This window comes from Ceratotherium simum, chromosome 16 (genome assembly GCF_057802395.1).
Source record: "Ceratotherium simum simum isolate JZ-2026a chromosome 16, ASM5780239v1, whole genome shotgun sequence".
NCBI classification, from domain to species: Eukaryota; Metazoa; Chordata; class Mammalia; order Perissodactyla; family Rhinocerotidae; genus Ceratotherium; species Ceratotherium simum.
In genome coordinates, this window is record NC_141915.1 from 47445526 (window position 1) to 47464746 (window position 19221).

The 19221-nt window shown below is 38.1% G+C and overlaps 1 protein-coding gene across 3 annotated transcripts in view; it reads left to right on the forward strand.

The window, feature by feature from the left end:
* Nucleotides 1–18643, forward strand: part of CEP95 (centrosomal protein 95) — a 42335-nt gene extending 23692 nt beyond the window's left edge. For all 3 annotated transcript variants that reach the window (XM_004432664.3, XM_087441429.1, XM_087441428.1), the window contains 9 exons: nucleotides 11393–11532; nucleotides 12357–12446; nucleotides 13819–13948; nucleotides 14754–14923; nucleotides 15038–15112; nucleotides 16250–16402; nucleotides 17468–17614; nucleotides 17931–18002; nucleotides 18296–18643. In XM_004432664.3, the coding sequence (XP_004432721.1) occupies nucleotides 11393–11532; nucleotides 12357–12446; nucleotides 13819–13948; nucleotides 14754–14923; nucleotides 15038–15112; nucleotides 16250–16402; nucleotides 17468–17614; nucleotides 17931–18002; nucleotides 18296–18472 (1154 nt within the window). In that variant the 3' untranslated portion in view covers nucleotides 18473–18643. The remainder of the gene's footprint in view (nucleotides 1–11392; nucleotides 11533–12356; nucleotides 12447–13818; nucleotides 13949–14753; nucleotides 14924–15037; nucleotides 15113–16249; nucleotides 16403–17467; nucleotides 17615–17930; nucleotides 18003–18295) is intronic.
* The last annotated feature ends 578 nt before the right edge of the window (nucleotides 18644–19221 follow it).

The following is a 19221-nucleotide window of genomic DNA, read 5'->3' on the forward strand; positions in this document are numbered from 1 at the left end:
TATTGCTGTGAATTTCCCTCTTATAACTGCTTTTGCTGCATCCCATAAGAGTTGGTATGTTGTATTTTCATTTGTCTCCAAGTATTTTTTTAATTTCTCCTTTGATTTCTTCGTTGATCCAATGGTTGTTCATAGCATGTTGCTTAGTCTCCACATATTTGTGACTTTCCCAGTTTTTTTCTTGTAGTTGATTTCTAGTTTCATAGCATTGTGGTCAGAAAAGATGCTTGAGATGATTTCAGACTTCTTAAATTTATTGGAGCTTGCCTTGTTCTCCAGCATATGGTCTGTCTTTGAGAATGATCCGTGTGCACTTGAGAAGAATGTGTATTCTGCTGTTTTTGGATGGAATGGTTTCTATATATCTATTAAGTCCATCTGATCAACTGTTTCATTTAAATCCACTATTTCCTTGTTGACCTTCTGTCTGCATGATCTGTCCATTGATGTAAGTGAGATGTTGAGGTCCCCTACTTTTATTGTGCTGCTGTTAGTTTCTCCCTTTAGGTTTATTAATAGTTGCATTTGTACTTTTGTTTGCCATTTTCTTGGAGTATCATCTTCCATCCCGTCACTCTGAGCCTGTGTTTGTTTCTAGAGCTGAGATGTGTTTCCTAGAGGCAGCATATTGTTGGGTCTTGTTTTTTAATCCATCCAGCTACTCTGTGTCTTTTGATTGGAGAATTCAATCTGTTTACATTTAGAGTGATTATTGATCTATGAGGGCTTAATACTACTGTTATCTCTTGTTTTTCTGTTGTTCCGTGTTTCCATTGTTTCTCTTCCTTTGTATTTCTCACTGCCATTTCATTTTGGTGGTTTTCTTTGGAGATTTTCTCAGTTTTGCTTTTTTTTTCATGAATTGTGGCTCTGCTCTGATTTTCAGTGGTTACCATGAGATTTGTATAAAAGGTCTCGTAGATGAGATAGTCCGTTTTCTCATAGCCTCATATGTTCATTAGCCTAAGCAGGTTCCATCCCTTTCCTCTTCTCCTCCTGAGTTGTTGTTGTCACAAATTAGTCTGTTTTGTGTTGTTTGTGACTAAGTTGAAGTGTTTATAGTTACTTTTGATGCTTTCCTTCCCTTTATCTTTTAAGTTATAATTGAGTATTTGCTTCCCTGTTCTGATAGAGAGCTGCAGTTTTCTGATTTTGTCTGTCTGTTTATCGCCTTGCTCAAAGCTCTGTAGATCTTTGCCTTTTTGTTTCCAGTATGAGAGCATCTTTAATTATTTTTTTTTTAATAATTTTATTTATTTATTTTTTCCCCCAAAGCCCCAGTAGATAGTTGTACCTCATAGTTTCACATCCTTCTAGTTGCTGTATGTGGGACGTGGCCTCCGCATGACCCGACAAGCGGTGCGTCGGTGCGTGCCCGGGATCCGAACCCGGGCCACCAGCAGCGGAGCGCGCACACTTAACTGCTAAGCCACGGGGCCAGCCCTTTAATTATTTCTTATAAGGGAGGTATAGTGGTGATGAACTCCCTCAGCTTTTGTTTATCTGGGAAAGCTTTTATTTCTCCATCATATCTGAAGGATAGTTTTGCTGGATAGAGTATTCTTGGCTGAAAGTGTTTTTCTTTCAGTATTTTGAATATTCCTTCTGTTCACTCCTAGCCTGTAAAGTTTCTGCTGAGAAATCCGCTGAAGGCCTGATAGTGGTTCCTTTGTAGGTTATTTTCTTCTGCCTTGCTGCCCTTATTATTTTTCCTTTGTTGTGGACTTTCGCCAGTTTTACTATTATATGCCTTAGACAGGGTCTTTTAGCATTGATGTAATTAGGCGTTCTATTACCTTCATGTACTTGTAAATCCAGTTCCTTCCCCAGGTTTGGAAAGTTCTCAGCTGTTATTTCTTTGAACAAGCTCTCTGCTCCTTTCTCCCTCTCTTCTTCCTCTGCAATACCTGTAATCCTTATGTTGCTTTTCCTAATTGAGTTGGATGTTTCTCGAAGAATTCCTTTATTTTTTAAAAATCTTAGTTTTCTCTCCTCCTCCACCTGTAGCATGTCTATATTTCTATCCTCTAAATCAATAATTCTTTCTTCCATAACATCAGCTCTATTTTTTAAGGATTCTAGATTATTTATTTCATTAATTGTATTCTTCATATCCAGAATTTCTGCTTGGTTTTTGTTTTATAGTTTAAGTCTCTTTGGTGAAGTATTCCTTCTTCTCATTAATTTTATTCCTGAGCTCTTTGAATTGTCTGATTTTTCTTGTAACTCATTGAGTTTCTTTATGACGGCTATTTTAAATTCTCTGTCATTTAGATTGTAAATCTCTGTGCCTTCAGGGTTGGTTTCTGGAGAATTGTCATTTTCCTTCTGGTCTGAATTGTCACTGTAGTTTCTCATGGTGTTTGATGAACTAATCTTTTGTTGGCGCATTTGTGGTAGTATTAGGGTGGAGATTCCACCTGCTACCATTAGGGGAAAGGAGGAGCTGAGTTTCTGATCCCACCCCTTCTGTTGGAAGTTGTGGGGGTACTATGGGTGCTTGTGCTGGCCTGGAGAGTGGGGGACACATATGTAGACTGTGCTTGGTGGGTGGGGCTTCCTTACAGGGACAAAGCTTGGGCCACTCCTTGGGGCCACAGTGGCACGGTGGGCTCTCCAACTGCTGGAAAAGCAATCATGAGTGGGCTAAGGGTTACTGCTGTCTCTTCCTTCAGTCTCGCCGAGGTGTGTTCCCGCTTTCGGGGCACAGCAGTTCTATGGGTGCTCGCACGGGCTGGGAATGCACTTGTCCCGGCACTAGATCTGCCACTGCCTCTTCTTGCAATTGCGCCAGGCGCTCTGCTTGGTGGGCAGGGCTTCCTCGTGGGGACCAAGCCTGAGCCACTCCTTGGGGCCACAGTGGCACGGTGGGCTCCCCCACCACTGAGAAAGTGATCATGAGCAGGGTAAGGGCTGCTGCCGCCTCTTCCTACATCACCATGGGGCGTGTTCCCCCTTTCGGGGCTCAGTGATACTATGGGCGCTTGCGCTGGATTGGGAAGTGTTCATATGTGTGCACGGGGCTGCTGAGGAAGGGCAGGGAGTGCTCACTTCCTGGAGGGTCAGTCAATCCACCTTCAGATGTATAGCTGCGTGGGTCTCTTAGGCGTCCTGTTTTGCTGTGTGGGTTTTCTCCGTTGGTCGATGAATGTGCATTTAATTGTAGCTCAGAGGGGGAAGGATATAAAGGGAACAACTCACTCCACTGTGTTGCTGATGTCACTCCTTTAACCTGTTGAGGAACCTCCATACTGTTTTCCATAGTGGCTGCATCAGTATACATTCCCACCAAAAGTGTGCAAAGTTTCCTTTTTCTTTACATTCTCGCCATCATTTGTTATCTCGTCTTTTTCGTAATAACCATTCTGATAGGTGTGAGTTGATATGTGATCATGGTTTTGACTTGCATTTCCCTGATGATTAGTGATGTTGAGCACCTTTTTGTGTACCTGTTGACCTTTTGTATGTCTTCTTTAGAAAAATGTCTATTCAGTTCCCCTGCCCGTATTTAAATCAGATTTTTTTGCTATTGAGTTGTATGAGTTCTTTATATATTTTGGATATTAGCCCCTTAGATATCTGCTTTGCAAATATTTTCTCCCATTCGATAGGTTGCCTCTTCATTTTGTTGATGGCTTCCTTTGTCATGCAGAAGCTTATTAGTTTGATAGTCTCACTATCAAAGAGATAGTCTCACTTGTTTATTTTTGCTTTTGGTGTCAAATCCAAAAAATCATTGTGAAGACCAATGTCAGCGAGCTTACCCCTTGTGTTTTCTTCTAGGAGTTTTATGGTTTCGGGTCTTATGTTAAAGTTTTTAATCCATTTTGAGTTGATTTTGTGTATGGTGTAAGATCATGGTCCAGGGTCATTCTTTTGCATGTGGGTGTGCAGTTTTCTCACCATTTATTGAAGAGACTGTTCTTTCCCCATTGTATATTCATGGCTCCTTTGTTGTAAATTAATTGACCATATATGTATGGGTTTGTTTTGGGGCTCTATTCTGTCCTATTGGTCTGTGTGTCTGTTTTTATGCCAATACCATACTATTTTGATTACTGTAGCTTTATAATATAGTTTGAAATCAGGCAGTGTGATGCCTCCCCAGCTTTGTTCTTCTTTCTCAGTATTGCTTTGGCTATTAGGAGTGTTTTGTAAATACCCTTGGAGTTTTGATAAGATTGCACTGAGTTTGTAGATCACTTTGGGAAGTGTGGACATTGTGGACATTTTAGCGATATTAATTCTTTTATTCCATGAACACAGAATATCTTTCCGTTTGTTTGTGTCTTCTTCAATTTCTTTCATCGGTGTCCTTTAGCTTTCAGTGTACAGGTCTTTCATCTCCTTGGTTAAATTTATTCCTAGGTATTTCATTCTTTTCGAAGCAATTGTAAATGGGATTTTTTTCTTAATTTCTCTTTCTGATCATTATTAGTGTATAGAAATGCAACTTATTTTGTATATTGATTTTGTATCCTACAACTTTACTGAATTCGTTTATTAGTTCCAACAGTTTTTTGGTGGCGTCTTTAGGGTTTTCTAGATGTAATATAATGTCATCTGCAAATAAAAGAGTTTTACTTCTTCCTTTCTGATTTGGATGCCTTTTATTTCTTTTTCTTGCCTAGTTACTTTGGCTAGGACTTCCAGTACTATGTTGAATAAAAGTGGCAATACTAGGTGTCCTTGTCTTGTGCCTGATCTTAGAGGAATCACTTTCAGCTTTTCACTATTGACTATAATGTTAGCTGTGGACTTTTCATATACAGCCTTTATTATGTTGAGGTATGTTCTCTTTATACCCAGTTTGTTGAGAGTTTTTACCATGAAGGGATGTTGAATTTGTCAAATGTTTTCTCTACATCTATTGAGATAATCATATGATTTTTAGCCTTCATTTTGTTAATGTGGTTTATCACATAGATTGATTTGTGGATGTTGAACCATCCTTGCATCCCTGGCATAAATCCCACTTGATCATGCTGTATGATCATTTTAATGTACTGTTGAATTCATTTGCTAATATTTTGTTGAGGATTTTTTGCATTTATGTTCATCGGGGATATTGGCTTTTAATTTTCTTTTCTTGTGCTGTCTTGTCTGGTTTTGGTATCAGGGTAATGCTGGTCTTCTAAAATGAATTTGGAAGTGTTCCCTTCTCTCCTTTTTTTTGGAAGAGCTTGAGAAGGGATTGGTATTAATTCTTCTTTAAATGTTTGGTAGAATTCACCAGTGAAGCCATCTCATCCTGGACTTTTGTTTGTTGGAAGGTGTTTTTGTTTTTGTTTTTGTGTTTTTTGTGAGGAAGATCAGCCCTGAGCTAACATCTGATGCCAATCCTCCTCTTTTTGCTGAGGAAGACCAGCTCTGAGCTAACATCTGGCTTTTTCTTTTTAGATTCCACATATAAGTGAGATCATACAGTATTTGTCTTTCTCTGTCTGACTTATTTCACTTAGCATAATGCCCTACTATCCATCCATGTTGTCACAAATGGTAGAATTTCCTTTTTTATGACTGAATAATATTCCATTGTATGTATATACCACAGCTTCTTTATCCATTCATCCATCAATGGACATTTATGTTGTTTCCATGTCTCAGCTATTGTACATAATACTGCTTTGAACATGAGGGGAAGATATCTCTTCGACATGGTTTTTTTGTTTCCCTCAGATATATTCCCAGAGGTAGAACTGCTGGATCATGTGGAATTCTATTTTTAATTTTTTGAGGAACTTTCATACTGTCTTCCATAATAGCTGTACCAATTTACAGTCCCACCAACAGTGCACAAGGGTTCCCTTTTCTCTACATCCTCACTAACACTTGTTATCTTGTCCTTTTGATGACAGCCATTTTAACAGGCGTGAGGTGATATCTCATTGTGGTTTTAATGTGCATTTCCCTAATGATTAGTGATCTTGAGCACCTTTTCATCTACCTGTTGGCCATTCATATATCTCCTTTGGAAAAATGTCTATTCAAGTACTTTGCCCATTTTTTAATTGAAATATTTGTTTTTTTATTTTTGAGTTTTTTGAGTTCTTTGTATATTTTAGATATTAACCCCTTATCAGATAACTGATTTGCAAATATTTTTTTCCCGTTCCATAGGTTGTCTTTTCCTTTTGTTGATCCTTTTTCTTGTTGTGCAGAAGCTTTTTAGTTTGATATAGTCCCACTTATTTGTTTTTGATTTTGTTACTTGTACTTTATATGTCACATCTTTCTTATTTTTAATGTAGCCATTTATTGCTGTAAACTTTCCTCTTAGAACTGCTTTTGCTGCATCCCATAAGTTTTGGCATGTTGTATTTCCATTTTCATTTGTCTCAAGATATTTTTTTATTTCTCTTTTGATTCCTTTTTTGACTCATTGGTTATTTTATAGCATGTTGTTTAATCTCCATATATTTGTGAATTTTTCAGTTTTCTTATAATGAATTTCTAGTTTCATAGAAACCATTGTGGTCAGAAAAAGATACTTGATATGATTTCAGTCTTCTTAAATTTATTAAGACTTATTTTGTGTGTATCATATGATCTATCCTGGAGAATGTTCCATGTGCACTTGAGAAGAATGTATATTCTACTTTGGGATACAGTGTTCTGTAAATGTCTGTTAAGTTATCTGGTCTAATGTGTAGTCCAATGTTTCCTTATTGATTTTCTGTCTGGATGATCTATGCATTGCTGAAAGTGGGGTATTGAAGTCCCTGGTACTATTATATTGCTGTCTATTTTTCCCTTTAGTTCTGTTAATATTTGCTTTATATATTTAGGTACTGTTGTGTACCAAATGTGTACCAAATGTTGTGTACCTATATATTAGGTATATATACCTAAATATATACTCCTCTGTTGGGTAGATACTTACAAATGTTATATCTTCTTTTATCAATTGTCCCTTTTATCATTATAGATAATGCCCTTTGTCTCTTGTTACAGTTTTTATCTTAAAGTCTGTTTTGTCTGATAGATGTATAGCTACTCCAACTTTCTTTTGGTTTCCATTTCCATGGAATATCTTTTTGCATCCCTTCACTTTCAGTGTGTGTGTGTCCTTAAAGCTGAAATGAGTCTCTTGTAGGCAGCATATAGTTGTCTTGTTTTTTTATTCATTCGGCAACTCTGTGTCTTTTTATTGAAGAATTTACTCCATTTACATTTAAAGTAATTATTGATAGGACTTTGTGTTGCCATTTTGTTAATTGTTTTCTGGCTATTTTGTAATTCTTTTGTTCTTTCTCCTCTTGCTCTCTTTTCTGGTTTGATGATTTTCTCTAGTGGTATGCTTAGATTCCTTTCTCTTTATCTTTTTTTGTGTGTGTGTGAGGAAGATTAGCCCTGAGCTAACATCTAATGCCAATCCTCCTCTTTTTTGCTGAGGAAGATTGGCCCTGGGCTAACATCCGTGCCCATCTTCCTCTACTTTATGTGGGACCCCGCCACAGCATGGCTTGACAAGCAGTGCGTCGGTGCGCGCCTGGGATCCGAACCTGCAAACCCCGGGCTGCGGAAGTGGAGCGCGTACACTTAACCTCTGCGCCACTGGGCCTGCCCTCCTTTCTCTATATCTTTTGTGTGTCATAGATTCTTTTCTTTGTGGTTACTGTAAGGCTTATATAAGACATCTTATATTTATAACAGTCTGTTTTAAGCTGATAACAACTTAAGTTTGACCACATACTAAAGGTCTACATTTTTACTGTCCCCCCCATTTTGTTTTTGATGTCACATTTTACATCTTCTTATCTTGTGTATCCGTTAACAAATTATTGTATAGTCATTTTTACTACTTGTGCCTTTTAACCTTCATACTAGATTTATACGGGACTTACCCACCACCACCTTACAATATTAGAGTAGTCTGAATTTAACTATATATTTATCTTTACCAATGAAATTTATACTTTTATATGTTTTTCTGTTACTAATTAGCACCCTTTCATTTCAACTTGAAGAAGTCACTTTAAAATTTCTTGTAAGGGGGGCCAGCCCTGTGGCTTAGTGGTTAAGCACGCGCACTCTGCTACTGGTGGCCTGAGTTCGGATCCTGGGTGCACACTGATACACTGCTTGTCAGGCCATGCTGAGGCGGCATCCCACATACAGCAACTAGCAGGATGGGCAACTATGACATACACCTATTTACTGGGGCTTTGGGGAGAAAAAGGGAAAAAAAGGAGGAGGATTGGCAATAGATGTTAGCTCAGGGCCGGTCTTCCTCATCAAAAAGAGGAGGATTGCCATGGATGTTAGCTCAGGGCTGATCTTCCTCACACACACACACACACACAAATTCTTGTAAGGCTGTTCTAGTATTGATGAACTCCTTCAGCTTTTGCTTGTCTGGAAAACTCTATCTTTCCTAAAATTCTAAAGGACGGTTTTGCTGGGTAGAGTATTTTTGGTTGGCAGTTTTTCTCTTTCAGCACTTTGACTATATTGTCCCGTTCCCTTCTGGCCTGCAAAGTTTCTGCTGAAAACTCTACTGATAGTGTTAGGCGGTTTCCCTTGTGTGTAACAAGTTGTTTTTCTCTTGCTGTTTTTACAGTTCTCTCAAATTTGACAATTTAATTATAATGTGTCTTAGTGTGGGTCTCTTTGGATTCATCTCATTTGAAAGTTTCTTGGCTTCCTGGATCTGGATGTCTGTTTCTTTTACCAGGTTAGGGGAGTTTTCAGCCCTTGTTTCTTAGAATAAGCTTTCTTTCCCTTTCTCTCTCTCTTCTCCTTCTGGGACCCCTATAATGTGAATATTGGTCCACTTGATGATATCCCTTAAGCTGTCTTCGCTCTTTTTCATTTTTGTTTTTTCTTTTTGCTCTTCTGTTTGGATGAGTTCCACTGTCTTATCTTTAAGTTCACTGATCCTTTCTTCCACTTCGTCTGGTCTGTTGTTGAACCCCTCTATTGTATTTTTCAGTTCAGTTATTGTATTCTTCAGGTCTGTGATTTCTGTTTGGTACTTTCTTATGTTTTCTTTCTGTTTGTTGAAATTCTCGCTTTGTTCATGCATTGTTCTCCTGACCTCAGTGAGCATCTTTATAGCCATTATTTTGAATTCTTTATCAGGTAAATCCCTTATCTCCGTTTCATTAAGGTCTGTTTCATGAGTTTTATCTTGTTCTTTTGTTAGGAACATATGCCTTTGTTTCCTCATTTTCCTGGAATCTGTGCTGGTTTCTGTGCATTAGGTAAAATAGCCACTTCTCCCAGTCTTGAAGGAGTAGTCTTGCATAGGAGATGAATCTTACCATTCAGCCCATCTCTAGCTCTTGGTTGTCTCTCAAACCTTTGTGATTGTCCAACCCACCTTCTTTGTTCTTTTTTTTTTTTTTTGTGAGGAAGATCAGCCCTGAACTAACATCCATGCCAATCCTCCTCTTTTTGCTGAGGAAGACTGGCCATGGGCTAACATCTGTGCCTATTTTCCTCCACTTTATGTGGGACGCTGCCACAGCATGGCCTGACAAGCGGTGCATCGGTGTGCACCCGGGCACGTGCACTTAACCGCTACACCATGGGGCCGGCCCCCACCTTCTTTGTTCTTAATGGCTCCCAATAGATGAGAGTGTGCCAAGACCCATTTAAATGTGAGTTTTTCCTATTTGCCTGGTGTGTAGGAGCCACTCAGCTAGGGTGTGGATTTCTTTCAGTGGGAATTGTTCCATATGTAGCTGTAGATTCTTTGTGTCCATAATAGGGGGTGGTGAGTTCAGGAGCCTCTATATTGCCATCTTGAACTGGAACTCACTCATCACTGTTTTTATACTGTAACAGCTTATGTGTTACTTGTCTAAATAGTCTGTTGTTTTATGTGTTGTTTTTTTTTAACTTACATAGAATACTGTCTATATTATTCTGCAACTCGCTTTTTTCTGTTGACATTGTTTGGGAAATCTATGTTAATATTTAAAGGTCCAGTTCATTCATTTTAACTACTGTGTAATAAGTTCATACAGTGTACCCTATTTGTATGAGTATACATATCACCATTTCCCTTACTGCAGGACACGTTGTTTCCAGTTTTCATAACTAGAAACAGTTCTGCAGTGAACAACCTGTAACCTGTGCAAAAGTTTCTGTAGGATCTACATCTACTAGGATTGCTCGATCATGGGGTTTATGCTTTTTCACCATTGCCAAATTCCCCTTCAAAGTGATTGCACCAGTTTATATTCATATCAGCAATACTTGACAGTTTCTGGTTTGCTACTTCCTTGCAGATACTTCCTACTGTTTGTTAAAATTCAAATAATTATCCTATCCTCCACCACCTAAAATTCTGTTTTCCATTACTTTTATCTACCAAAACTTCCTTAACTTTTTCAGTTGTTTTTTTTACTGCAGGCATACTCTTTTCTCCTCTTGATCATTTCATCTCTTTCCTTGAACTTGACTCAGATAATTTCTAGGAAACCTCACTCAGTAACCTACATGTTTCCCTTACTATACACATACACATGGTATCCTGTTTTGAAAACACATTTTAAGTTAAAACGTTACTTTAACTGGATCTTCAGTTTCTAAAGAAGAATACATTATGGACATAGTAAAATGTCATAAAAACATTTAAAATAGATCATACAAGTCAGTTTTTCTTAATATCTTAGAGTTTAAAATGAATTTGAAAGATTTGAATTAAAAGAGAGTGAAAAGAAAAAAACTCAGGGAAATTTGAATTCTGTGGGAAAATTTATTTAGAATGCTATCAAACTAATTTCCTTGACCTTAGAGTGATATTAAATTATCTGCTTTTTCAAAAAGGCAGAAGTCCCGCTCTTCACAACTAGCAGATGCCCAAAGACATCTGTAAACAATGAAACATAAAAAGGTTTGTGGAGAGAGGTGATTTGTCAGCTCTCTTGGACAGTGTGGAATTAGGAAGGCTAGATCACTATTAAATAGGGAAGAATTGGAACTGCTTAGAAAATCCTAAACTACATTAACTTTTCCTTATAAGCATGCTGCTTTATAAGATATGTATACATACTTACATCCCATCTCCTCAGGACCTAGAAAGGTAAAAGGAATGCAGACACATGGCTTAGATGGTTTAATATTTTCTTTCTCCCTCCACCACCTACAGCACTTAATATAACACCTTTGTGTGCAGCAGACATTCCACATGTTGCTCCATTTTCAACCCAAAGATGAATATAGAACCTGAGTACTTCTTTGAGGCAGTACACATTTATGTGCATTTGTCTTAAGTTTACTTGGTATGACTAACGTACAAATACAAAATAGTTAGAGGAGAGAGTAGTACATTTAGCACATTCACAGTCTCTTTGGATTTGGTAAAAATCAACTATTTTTTTTCCAACTTAACATTTCTGGCTGTCAGGAACTAATGGTGCATGTCTCTTCTATGTTGTAGGACTTACCATGCGTAGAAAGCCACCCTACAGATCTCATTCACTCTCTCCATCTCCAGTTAACAAAAAAACACAATTCCACATGGAGAGAAAAAGGCAGCGAAAGCCAAAAGAAACAGATATCCGTCGATTCCAAGCAAAGGTACATACCGTCTCTTGATTACCATTGGATAGCAGGCAATCCAGTTTATCCTCAGCCAAATGCTACAGTGAACATGCTGTTAATTAAAGGCTTAAAATGCATTTAATATTCTTGAGCTGAGTGGATGATAGAAAATTATGTGACATAGTTTTTATGTTCTCTATTAGGGATCATAAAACTTGTACTCATGAAACTCTAAGAAAACTAATCTTGTCAGATATAGCCCAGTACTCCAGGGGATTAAGAAAGTGTAGATCAGTGTGGGTTGATATTTTCAGAGACAAAGAAAATTTGAGGTGGATTAAACGTGACAGGCCACTTGAGTTATAGATAGGATGAAAGTGCCCAAGACAAGAATGAGAGGAGGTGGTTAAGATTCAACAAGGAGATTACCTTGATTACATGATTACCAAGGAAGACTTTCTGCTATGGAATAGGGATTTTGAAATGCAGCATAAATTTAGAATGCTTAAGTTGTTTGCTATAGTAATGTTTTATAATGATGAAAAACTGAAACTAATTCAGGTTTCTTACAGTAATGTGTAACTTCAACTCACTATGTAACTCAGCATGTAACTTCTACTCAATGGAGTATCAAAATAATTACAAAAACTATAAGAACAAAAAATGCAGTGTATAAAATTCCACTTTATGTCCCAATTATATGTCTGTTAAATAATGTGTATTTGTGATATAGAACCTGAAAGGAACTTAAAAAAATAAAGTGAATGGAATGGCAGGATCTTAGGTGAATTTTTTTCCCTTCATTTTCATTTGCGTACGTTTTTAATAACTATGATATCATATGGCTTTTTCCCCTCTAGGCAATAACTGAAGCATTTGAAAGGGAACTAAGAAGAAATAAAGTTCAAGAGAATATTGGACCTCTAAGAATAAATGATGAGGAGGAAACAGTGGGTAAAAGTCTCTACTATAATAAATGCCATCAGATCAGTGGAAAGTGCAGAGATGATCTTTTTAAAAAGAAAAAAGAATCAACAGGGCCTTACTCATTAGCTCCTTAGAAAAAGGCAGGATTTCATTTTATGTGTGGGATTTTTTCTTATTCGTAGGGTAGCCAAGTTGCTAAAATGTGGCAAGACATGGTATCCAAGAACACTAGCATTTTTCCTTTCTGCCCAAAACTTACATCAGTTTTTTTTTTTTTTTGTGAGGAAGATCAGCCCTGAGCTAACATCCATGCTAATCCTCCTCTTTTTGCTGAGGAAGACCGGCTCTGAGCTAACATCTATTGCCAATCCTCCTCTTTTCCCCAAAGCCCCAGTAGATAGTTGTATGTCATAGTTGCACATCCTTCTAGTTGCTGTATAGGGGACGCAGCCTCAGCATGGCAGGAGAAGTGGTGCATCGGTGCGCGCCCGGATCCAAACCCGGGCTGCCAGTAGCGGAGCGCGCACACTTACCCGCTAAGCCCCGGGGCTGGCCCCACTTACATCAGTTTTAAGTGGTTCTGTTGCTTAGCAGTTCACCAAGGGTTTATTTATTTTATTTATTTATTTTTTTGCTGAGGAAGATTGGCTCTGAGCTAACATCCGTGCCCATCTTCCTCTGCTTTATATGGGACGCCGCCACAGGATGGCTTGACAAGAGGTGCGTCAGTGTGCACCTGGGATCCAAACCTGTGAACCCTGGGCTGCTGCAGTGGAGTGGGCGCACTTAACCGCTTGTGCCACTGGGCTGGCCCCAGTCACCAAGGGTTTAAAAGATAGTAGACTGACAAGTAGAGGCTGACAAGTTAAGGGGGAATAAGAGAAGATAGGAAATCCCAGTTGTTCTAGGCCTGGTTATAAGAAACCCAGAGCATAAGTTTTCGTTGCCTTTCAAAAGGATGGTTACAGAAACTAAATGAAAGAATGGGAAAAATGGGTATGCTAAAATATTCATGAACGAAACAGGATGTAAAATACAGTGTGGTTACAACTAAACATTTTTTAAGAACTTTTTTAATCTATGTGGGAAAAGCTGTCAAAGAAGCAAGTACATCAAAAATATTATTATTAGGTTGTATTTGGGGTGTGGAACTATGGTGACTATGAACCTTGAAAAAGATTCAGTGCTTTTTTAAATTCCAAGGGATACCAGAAGCCAAAAGATGCTTTTTAAGTTAGAGTAGATAAATGCTAAACAGATTTTAGAAATTTGAAGTAAGGTGGTTTGGCTGGAGATTAGTTAGCTATTTTGTCAGTATGTAATATTTAAGATGATGTATGAAAGAGTGATTAGACTTCTCTCTTATTTCTATACTGTTTTATGTCTGCTTCTAAGGAAAAAGTATACAGAGAAGCTGTTCATAAAGGAACTCCAAAACGTAGTCAGCCCTGGAAGATTTACTCTAGAAAAACCACAACTCCAAGTCCAAGAGGTGGCTTGCCAAAGCCAAATAAAGCAGTTCCAAGTAAGAACCACAAAATTGTACTTTATGGAAAACTGGCATCCTTTGAAAGTGTGTGCTACATTCCAAGGACACAGCACTGGAAACTAACATCCACCAGTTAGCTGGAGAAAGTTCCCTCTTTTATAACTGCCATATGCTAGATTTCTATAAAGAGATATAAAACTCTTAAATAATAACTCTTCAGGAGGCCTATATATTGGCACCAAAAGACTGCTAGGGCTACTACCTGCTGCTCCAGCTTCAGCTTCACTCTGTTCACTCATGCTGGTTGCCTTTTCTTTGTTTCTGGGAAGTTGGTAGAACTAAAGGAATGCTCCAAAGCAAGCAGATGGCCCGTCCACCTCCTGTTGTATTGACAGTTGGTGCCAGTGTGTGTTAGAGTCCTGTTACAAGGAAAACAAGGTCATGTGAAATGCCAGGGTGCAGTTTCAAAGGCTGCTGGCCTTCTAACTACATCTCTTCAGACAGAGACTTTGCCTGTGAGGAGGGCTGAGGAATCTGTTTGACCACACACAGAGCATCCACCCCAGGTGCTGAGTCAGCTGAGCAGTTAGGATGGACTTCACAAGACCAGCGTGTCGTCAATCAGAACTGTTGAGCTTATTTTCATCCTTACGAGTAGTTGGCTTACTCTGATCAAAGAAGGAATGCAAAAAGTAATAATGTACTTTTAGAATTATTCTTTTCAGGATCAGAACCACATCACTTAGATAAGCTTTGATCTACCAGGAAGGTGGGATGAGAGTTCTTATTAAAAGCTGTCAGCAAGTCTCTCAGATTAAGAGCATCTTTTTTTACCTTGCAGTGAAAGTAAACGAACACAGTCTCCTGCCCCTGATGCTGGAGCAGTTTCCATTTCTCTATGTTTCTGGCCAAACACTAAGCAGAATGTGGAAACAGCAAATTGCACAGGTTGAACAGCTCAAAAAAGATGCATATAGAGAAAATCGATCAAAGAAGAAACTCCAGGATGAAGTAAGTTAACTGTCAATTTTAAGCATAGGAATATAAACCAGAAAGGGGAAGAGCTTATCCTTGAGCATCTAATGAATAGCATTATTAACCTCCTTCCCTCTGTCCCCCTTAAAGATAGAAGAAGCCTTAAGAAGGCATGACCTCCTTACTGCACTTGTCAAGAAAGAATATGAACATAACAAGAGACTGGTATGTCAAGATCAAGTTGGCTATTATAATTTTGAATTTGTAAGTTATATTAAATTTATTCGTAGCAGCTGGGTAATAGTCCCACAGACTCTTACTTCTGACACTTGGCTGTGGAAGCATCTAGGGCTTTCACCAATATTGATGAGGGGGGAAGGTGCTAGGTGCTTTATATAGACAGTTTCATTTAGTCTTTCTAGTAACATAATGGAGATGTTTTCTATGAAATGAGAAACCTGAGGCTTTGATATATTAACTTGCCCTGAGTCCCATCATAATCAGCGAGGGGCAAAGTTGAGATTTTAATCCAGGTCTGTCTCTACCTCCACAGCCCCTTTGAGGTACAAGGTGGTGGTAACGTAGTGTTTTTTGTCCTCTTCCATCTTTCTCCCAAGTAGAGAGCTGAGGTAGTTTACCAGCCTCCATTATAATTTGGATTGAGAATAATACATAGCACAACATTATCCTCTGTTGAGTATAATGAAGGAAGAGGACAGAAGTCAAAGACCATATACCAGACAGAGAGATTGTAAAACCCTTGTTTGATTGTAGAGTAGAGATAAGCAATGAGAACTATAATCCTAAACAATTCCAGAGAAAGAAAGGGAAGCCACCTGAAAAACTGCATGTGGTACTTTTGGTATGGAAGAAAAGAAAACAAATATCTGAACACCTAGTTGAAGGCTTTATGTACATGACCTCATTTCATCCATACCACTTTGTAAGATATTGTCTAATTTCCTTAGTTTTGATGTAAACACTCTTGGTAACTCAAGCTTTGCTTGCAAGTCTTTCAGAGAGCTATTTTTTTATTCCTTTTAAGCTGGCATCTCGGTGTAGCTTAGGGAATCCCCTGGTAGAACAGGGAGATGAAGTCCTCAGTTCCGCCAGGATCACTGCTGCTCTCTGCAGCAGAGGGGGTCATTGGGGCGGCACTTTGAATTGAGGTGATGAACCTACCAAAGGCTGGAGGGCTTCCAGGGGCTGATGGTCTTTCACATACTATGCTCAGGCAGTAGGCCACTGGCCCTCTATGCCTGGCTTACTGCTTGAAGACATCGTGTTGGGGAGTGGACAGATGAGAACTCCAAAGTCTGTTTTCCTCTTGTCTTTACCTCTTTTTCCCTTTCCCTTTCTTAGCAAGACTTTAAGGACCGCATTCATAGACAGAAGTTGACCCAATCAAAGATAAAAGAAAATCGGCAGCAGATTGTTCGTGCCCGAAAATATTATGATGATTATAGAGTTCAGTTGCATGCAAAAATGATGAGAATGAGGACCCGGGAAGAAATGGTAAATATGGCTTTTCTTTCCAACCCTGTTAAGAAGGTGAATTTTGTCTTTTACCTTTCAGGACCACCTTCTTTGTGACTCATCCTAGTTTGATTCCAGAATCCAAGTGCAAGTTCTAAAATGCTGACTGTGAGAGTTCAGACTTGTCCGTGCCTCATTTTATTACTCCCATAGTGCACCCCAGTCTTCTCAGTCTCCACTGCCCTCAGTCTTACTTCCCTCAGACCTCCTGCATGTAGGTTCATCTCCAGTACGGCTGCTTTAGGAGTTTGGGAGCATGTTATAAGAGACAGAAATTTAAGGTGTGATTAGATGACCTAAGATTCCACACAAAACCAGGAAAATAGTGTAGGAAAGATGTGCTGTGAGGTGTTTCCACAAGGTATTTGCTGTCTCATCCTAATCAAGCTGAAATGCTTAATCTTTTGGGGTTCCAAACTGGCAATAAATTTCATCTCTAGAATAAAACATTAAGGTAATTATAGTTAACTGTATAGTTAACTATACAGTAGTCAAAAATGAGATGTATGAGATGTAGTCAAAAGGAGGAAACAACCCAAATGTCCATCAACTGATGAATGGATAAACAAAATGAGATACATCCATACAGTAGAATATTATTTGGCAATAAAAAGGAATGAAGTATTGATACATGCTACAATATAGATAAACCTTGAAAACATTATGCCAAGTGAAAGAAGCCACATACAAAAGGTGACATGTCATTCTATTAATAAAAGTGTCCAGAATAGGCAAATGTATAGACATAGAAAGTAGATTAGTGGTTGCTGGCTGCTAATTGGTATGGGGTTTCTTTTTGGAGTGATGAAAATGTTCTGAAATTAGTGGTGATGGTTGTACAACTCTGAATATACTAAAATCTACTGAATTATACATCTTAAAAGGGTGAATTTTATGGTATGTGTATTGTATCTCAATAAAGCTGTTATCTAAAAAAAATCTTTGTGAAATACAATCAGCATATACCTCCAGTTGGGCAAAATGATTATGTTCCTTCATGAAAAGTTCAGTGTAACTTTGTTTTTCTGACTAAATAACTAACAGATATTTAAGAAACTGTTTGAAGAAGGTTTACAAATTCAAAAGCAAAGATTACGAGACCTAAGAAACTATGCCAAAGAAAAGCGAGATGAACAAAAGAGACAGCACCAAAATGAACTGGACTCAATGGAGAACTACTATAAAGACCAGGTGGGCTCACTGTTGCTTGTCTACATTCTAATGTGCTTAATCCTGACCACCCTGGGTCAGAAGTTAGCTTAGTCTGTTGAACAGTAAACCTCCACATATTAACTCAGAACTCGTCACTATACAGGTTAGACTGACCTCATTTTCAAGATTGAAATTTGAAATAAAATAAGCCTAGTGCTTGAACCTAGTACAGACTCTATATTGCCTTATTTCCATTCAAATAAAGATTTTAAGCCTGTGAACATTAAGTGTAAGAATTGTTATATTTGGACTACAGATAAGTATAACATTTGGTTTTTTTCTTCCCTGTAAACAGTTTTCATTGCTGGCAGAAGCCATATCACAGGAACGTCAAGAACTCAAAGCCAGAGAGAAATCCCAGGCCCAGGTAATAATTAACAGGGTAGAAATTATTTATTTACATTTTTAAGAAATAGAAAACAACTGTATTACACCTTGTAAGGGGAATGGAGAGAATACTAATAAGAAGATGCATCTATGATCCACAAAACACTTATCCTATGATTTTAACTACACCTGTTCAGGTGTCGGTAAGAGCTGCTGCTCAGTTATTGAAATTACTGCAGAAGCTTGATGAGCTGAAAGGTGGAGAGGGAATAAAAATAGATGAGGGCCTGGATAAATGTTGTGGATAGCAGGATGACATGAATTCTCTTTTAGACATTATATAAGGTGAAGAGGGAGCTGAGATCTAAGATGGAGAAGGAAATTCAACAACTGCAGAACATGATAACGCAGAACGACGATGATGCTTTCTTCCGGGAATTGGAAGCTGAGCGCTTCAGATCTCGGCTTCATCTGGCTTCCTTTCAGTATAGTAAAAATCCCTTCCCATGAGGCCAAATTTTATAAGTGACGTTTCTGGAGAACTTTACCAGGGCAGCGCTAGAATTGAGCCAGTAAACAATCTAAACCAAAAGAATCATTTCTAAATGCCTTATCTATATATTCATTCCAATACTTTTTATGAAATAATTTTTTAAATAAAAATTGTTTTCTTAAAGTTTACTGCTTTTGAATTTATGACCTGAAATGGGGAATAAAGGTATACATTCTTCATTATTCATATTTGCACTAAAGCAATTAACAAGCTTTGAGCAGCCAGCTCCTGAAGCCTATTGCTGTAGGTCAACAAGAGCTGTAAAAAAACAGTATGAGTGGGTATCATATATATAATCAGTATAATCAATTCAATATAGAAAAGGTATGGAAGAAGACTCTGAGTGGTAGAATATATAAACTTTCACTCTTTGCTTAATGTACTCTAACACTATTTGAATTTAAAACAAACATGATGCTTTTATAATTTTTTTAAAATGTTAAATGTTTTAGGAGGACTTTTAAGTTGCTAGTTCTGCCAGCTCTTTACCAAGATAAGAAGTAACTAGGAATAACCAAATGGGTGAGGAAATTTACCAGAGAAGGGATAGAATTGTTAGCAAAGGTCAAAGAATAGGGAGAGGAAACAAAAGACGCCAACGTATTTTCGAAAAATAGAAAGCAAATGAAGTGGTAACAGCAAGTAGAGGATGTTGCAGTCCAAGTACTTGTGGAGAAAGAATTGTACATGAAGCCACTTTGCCCAG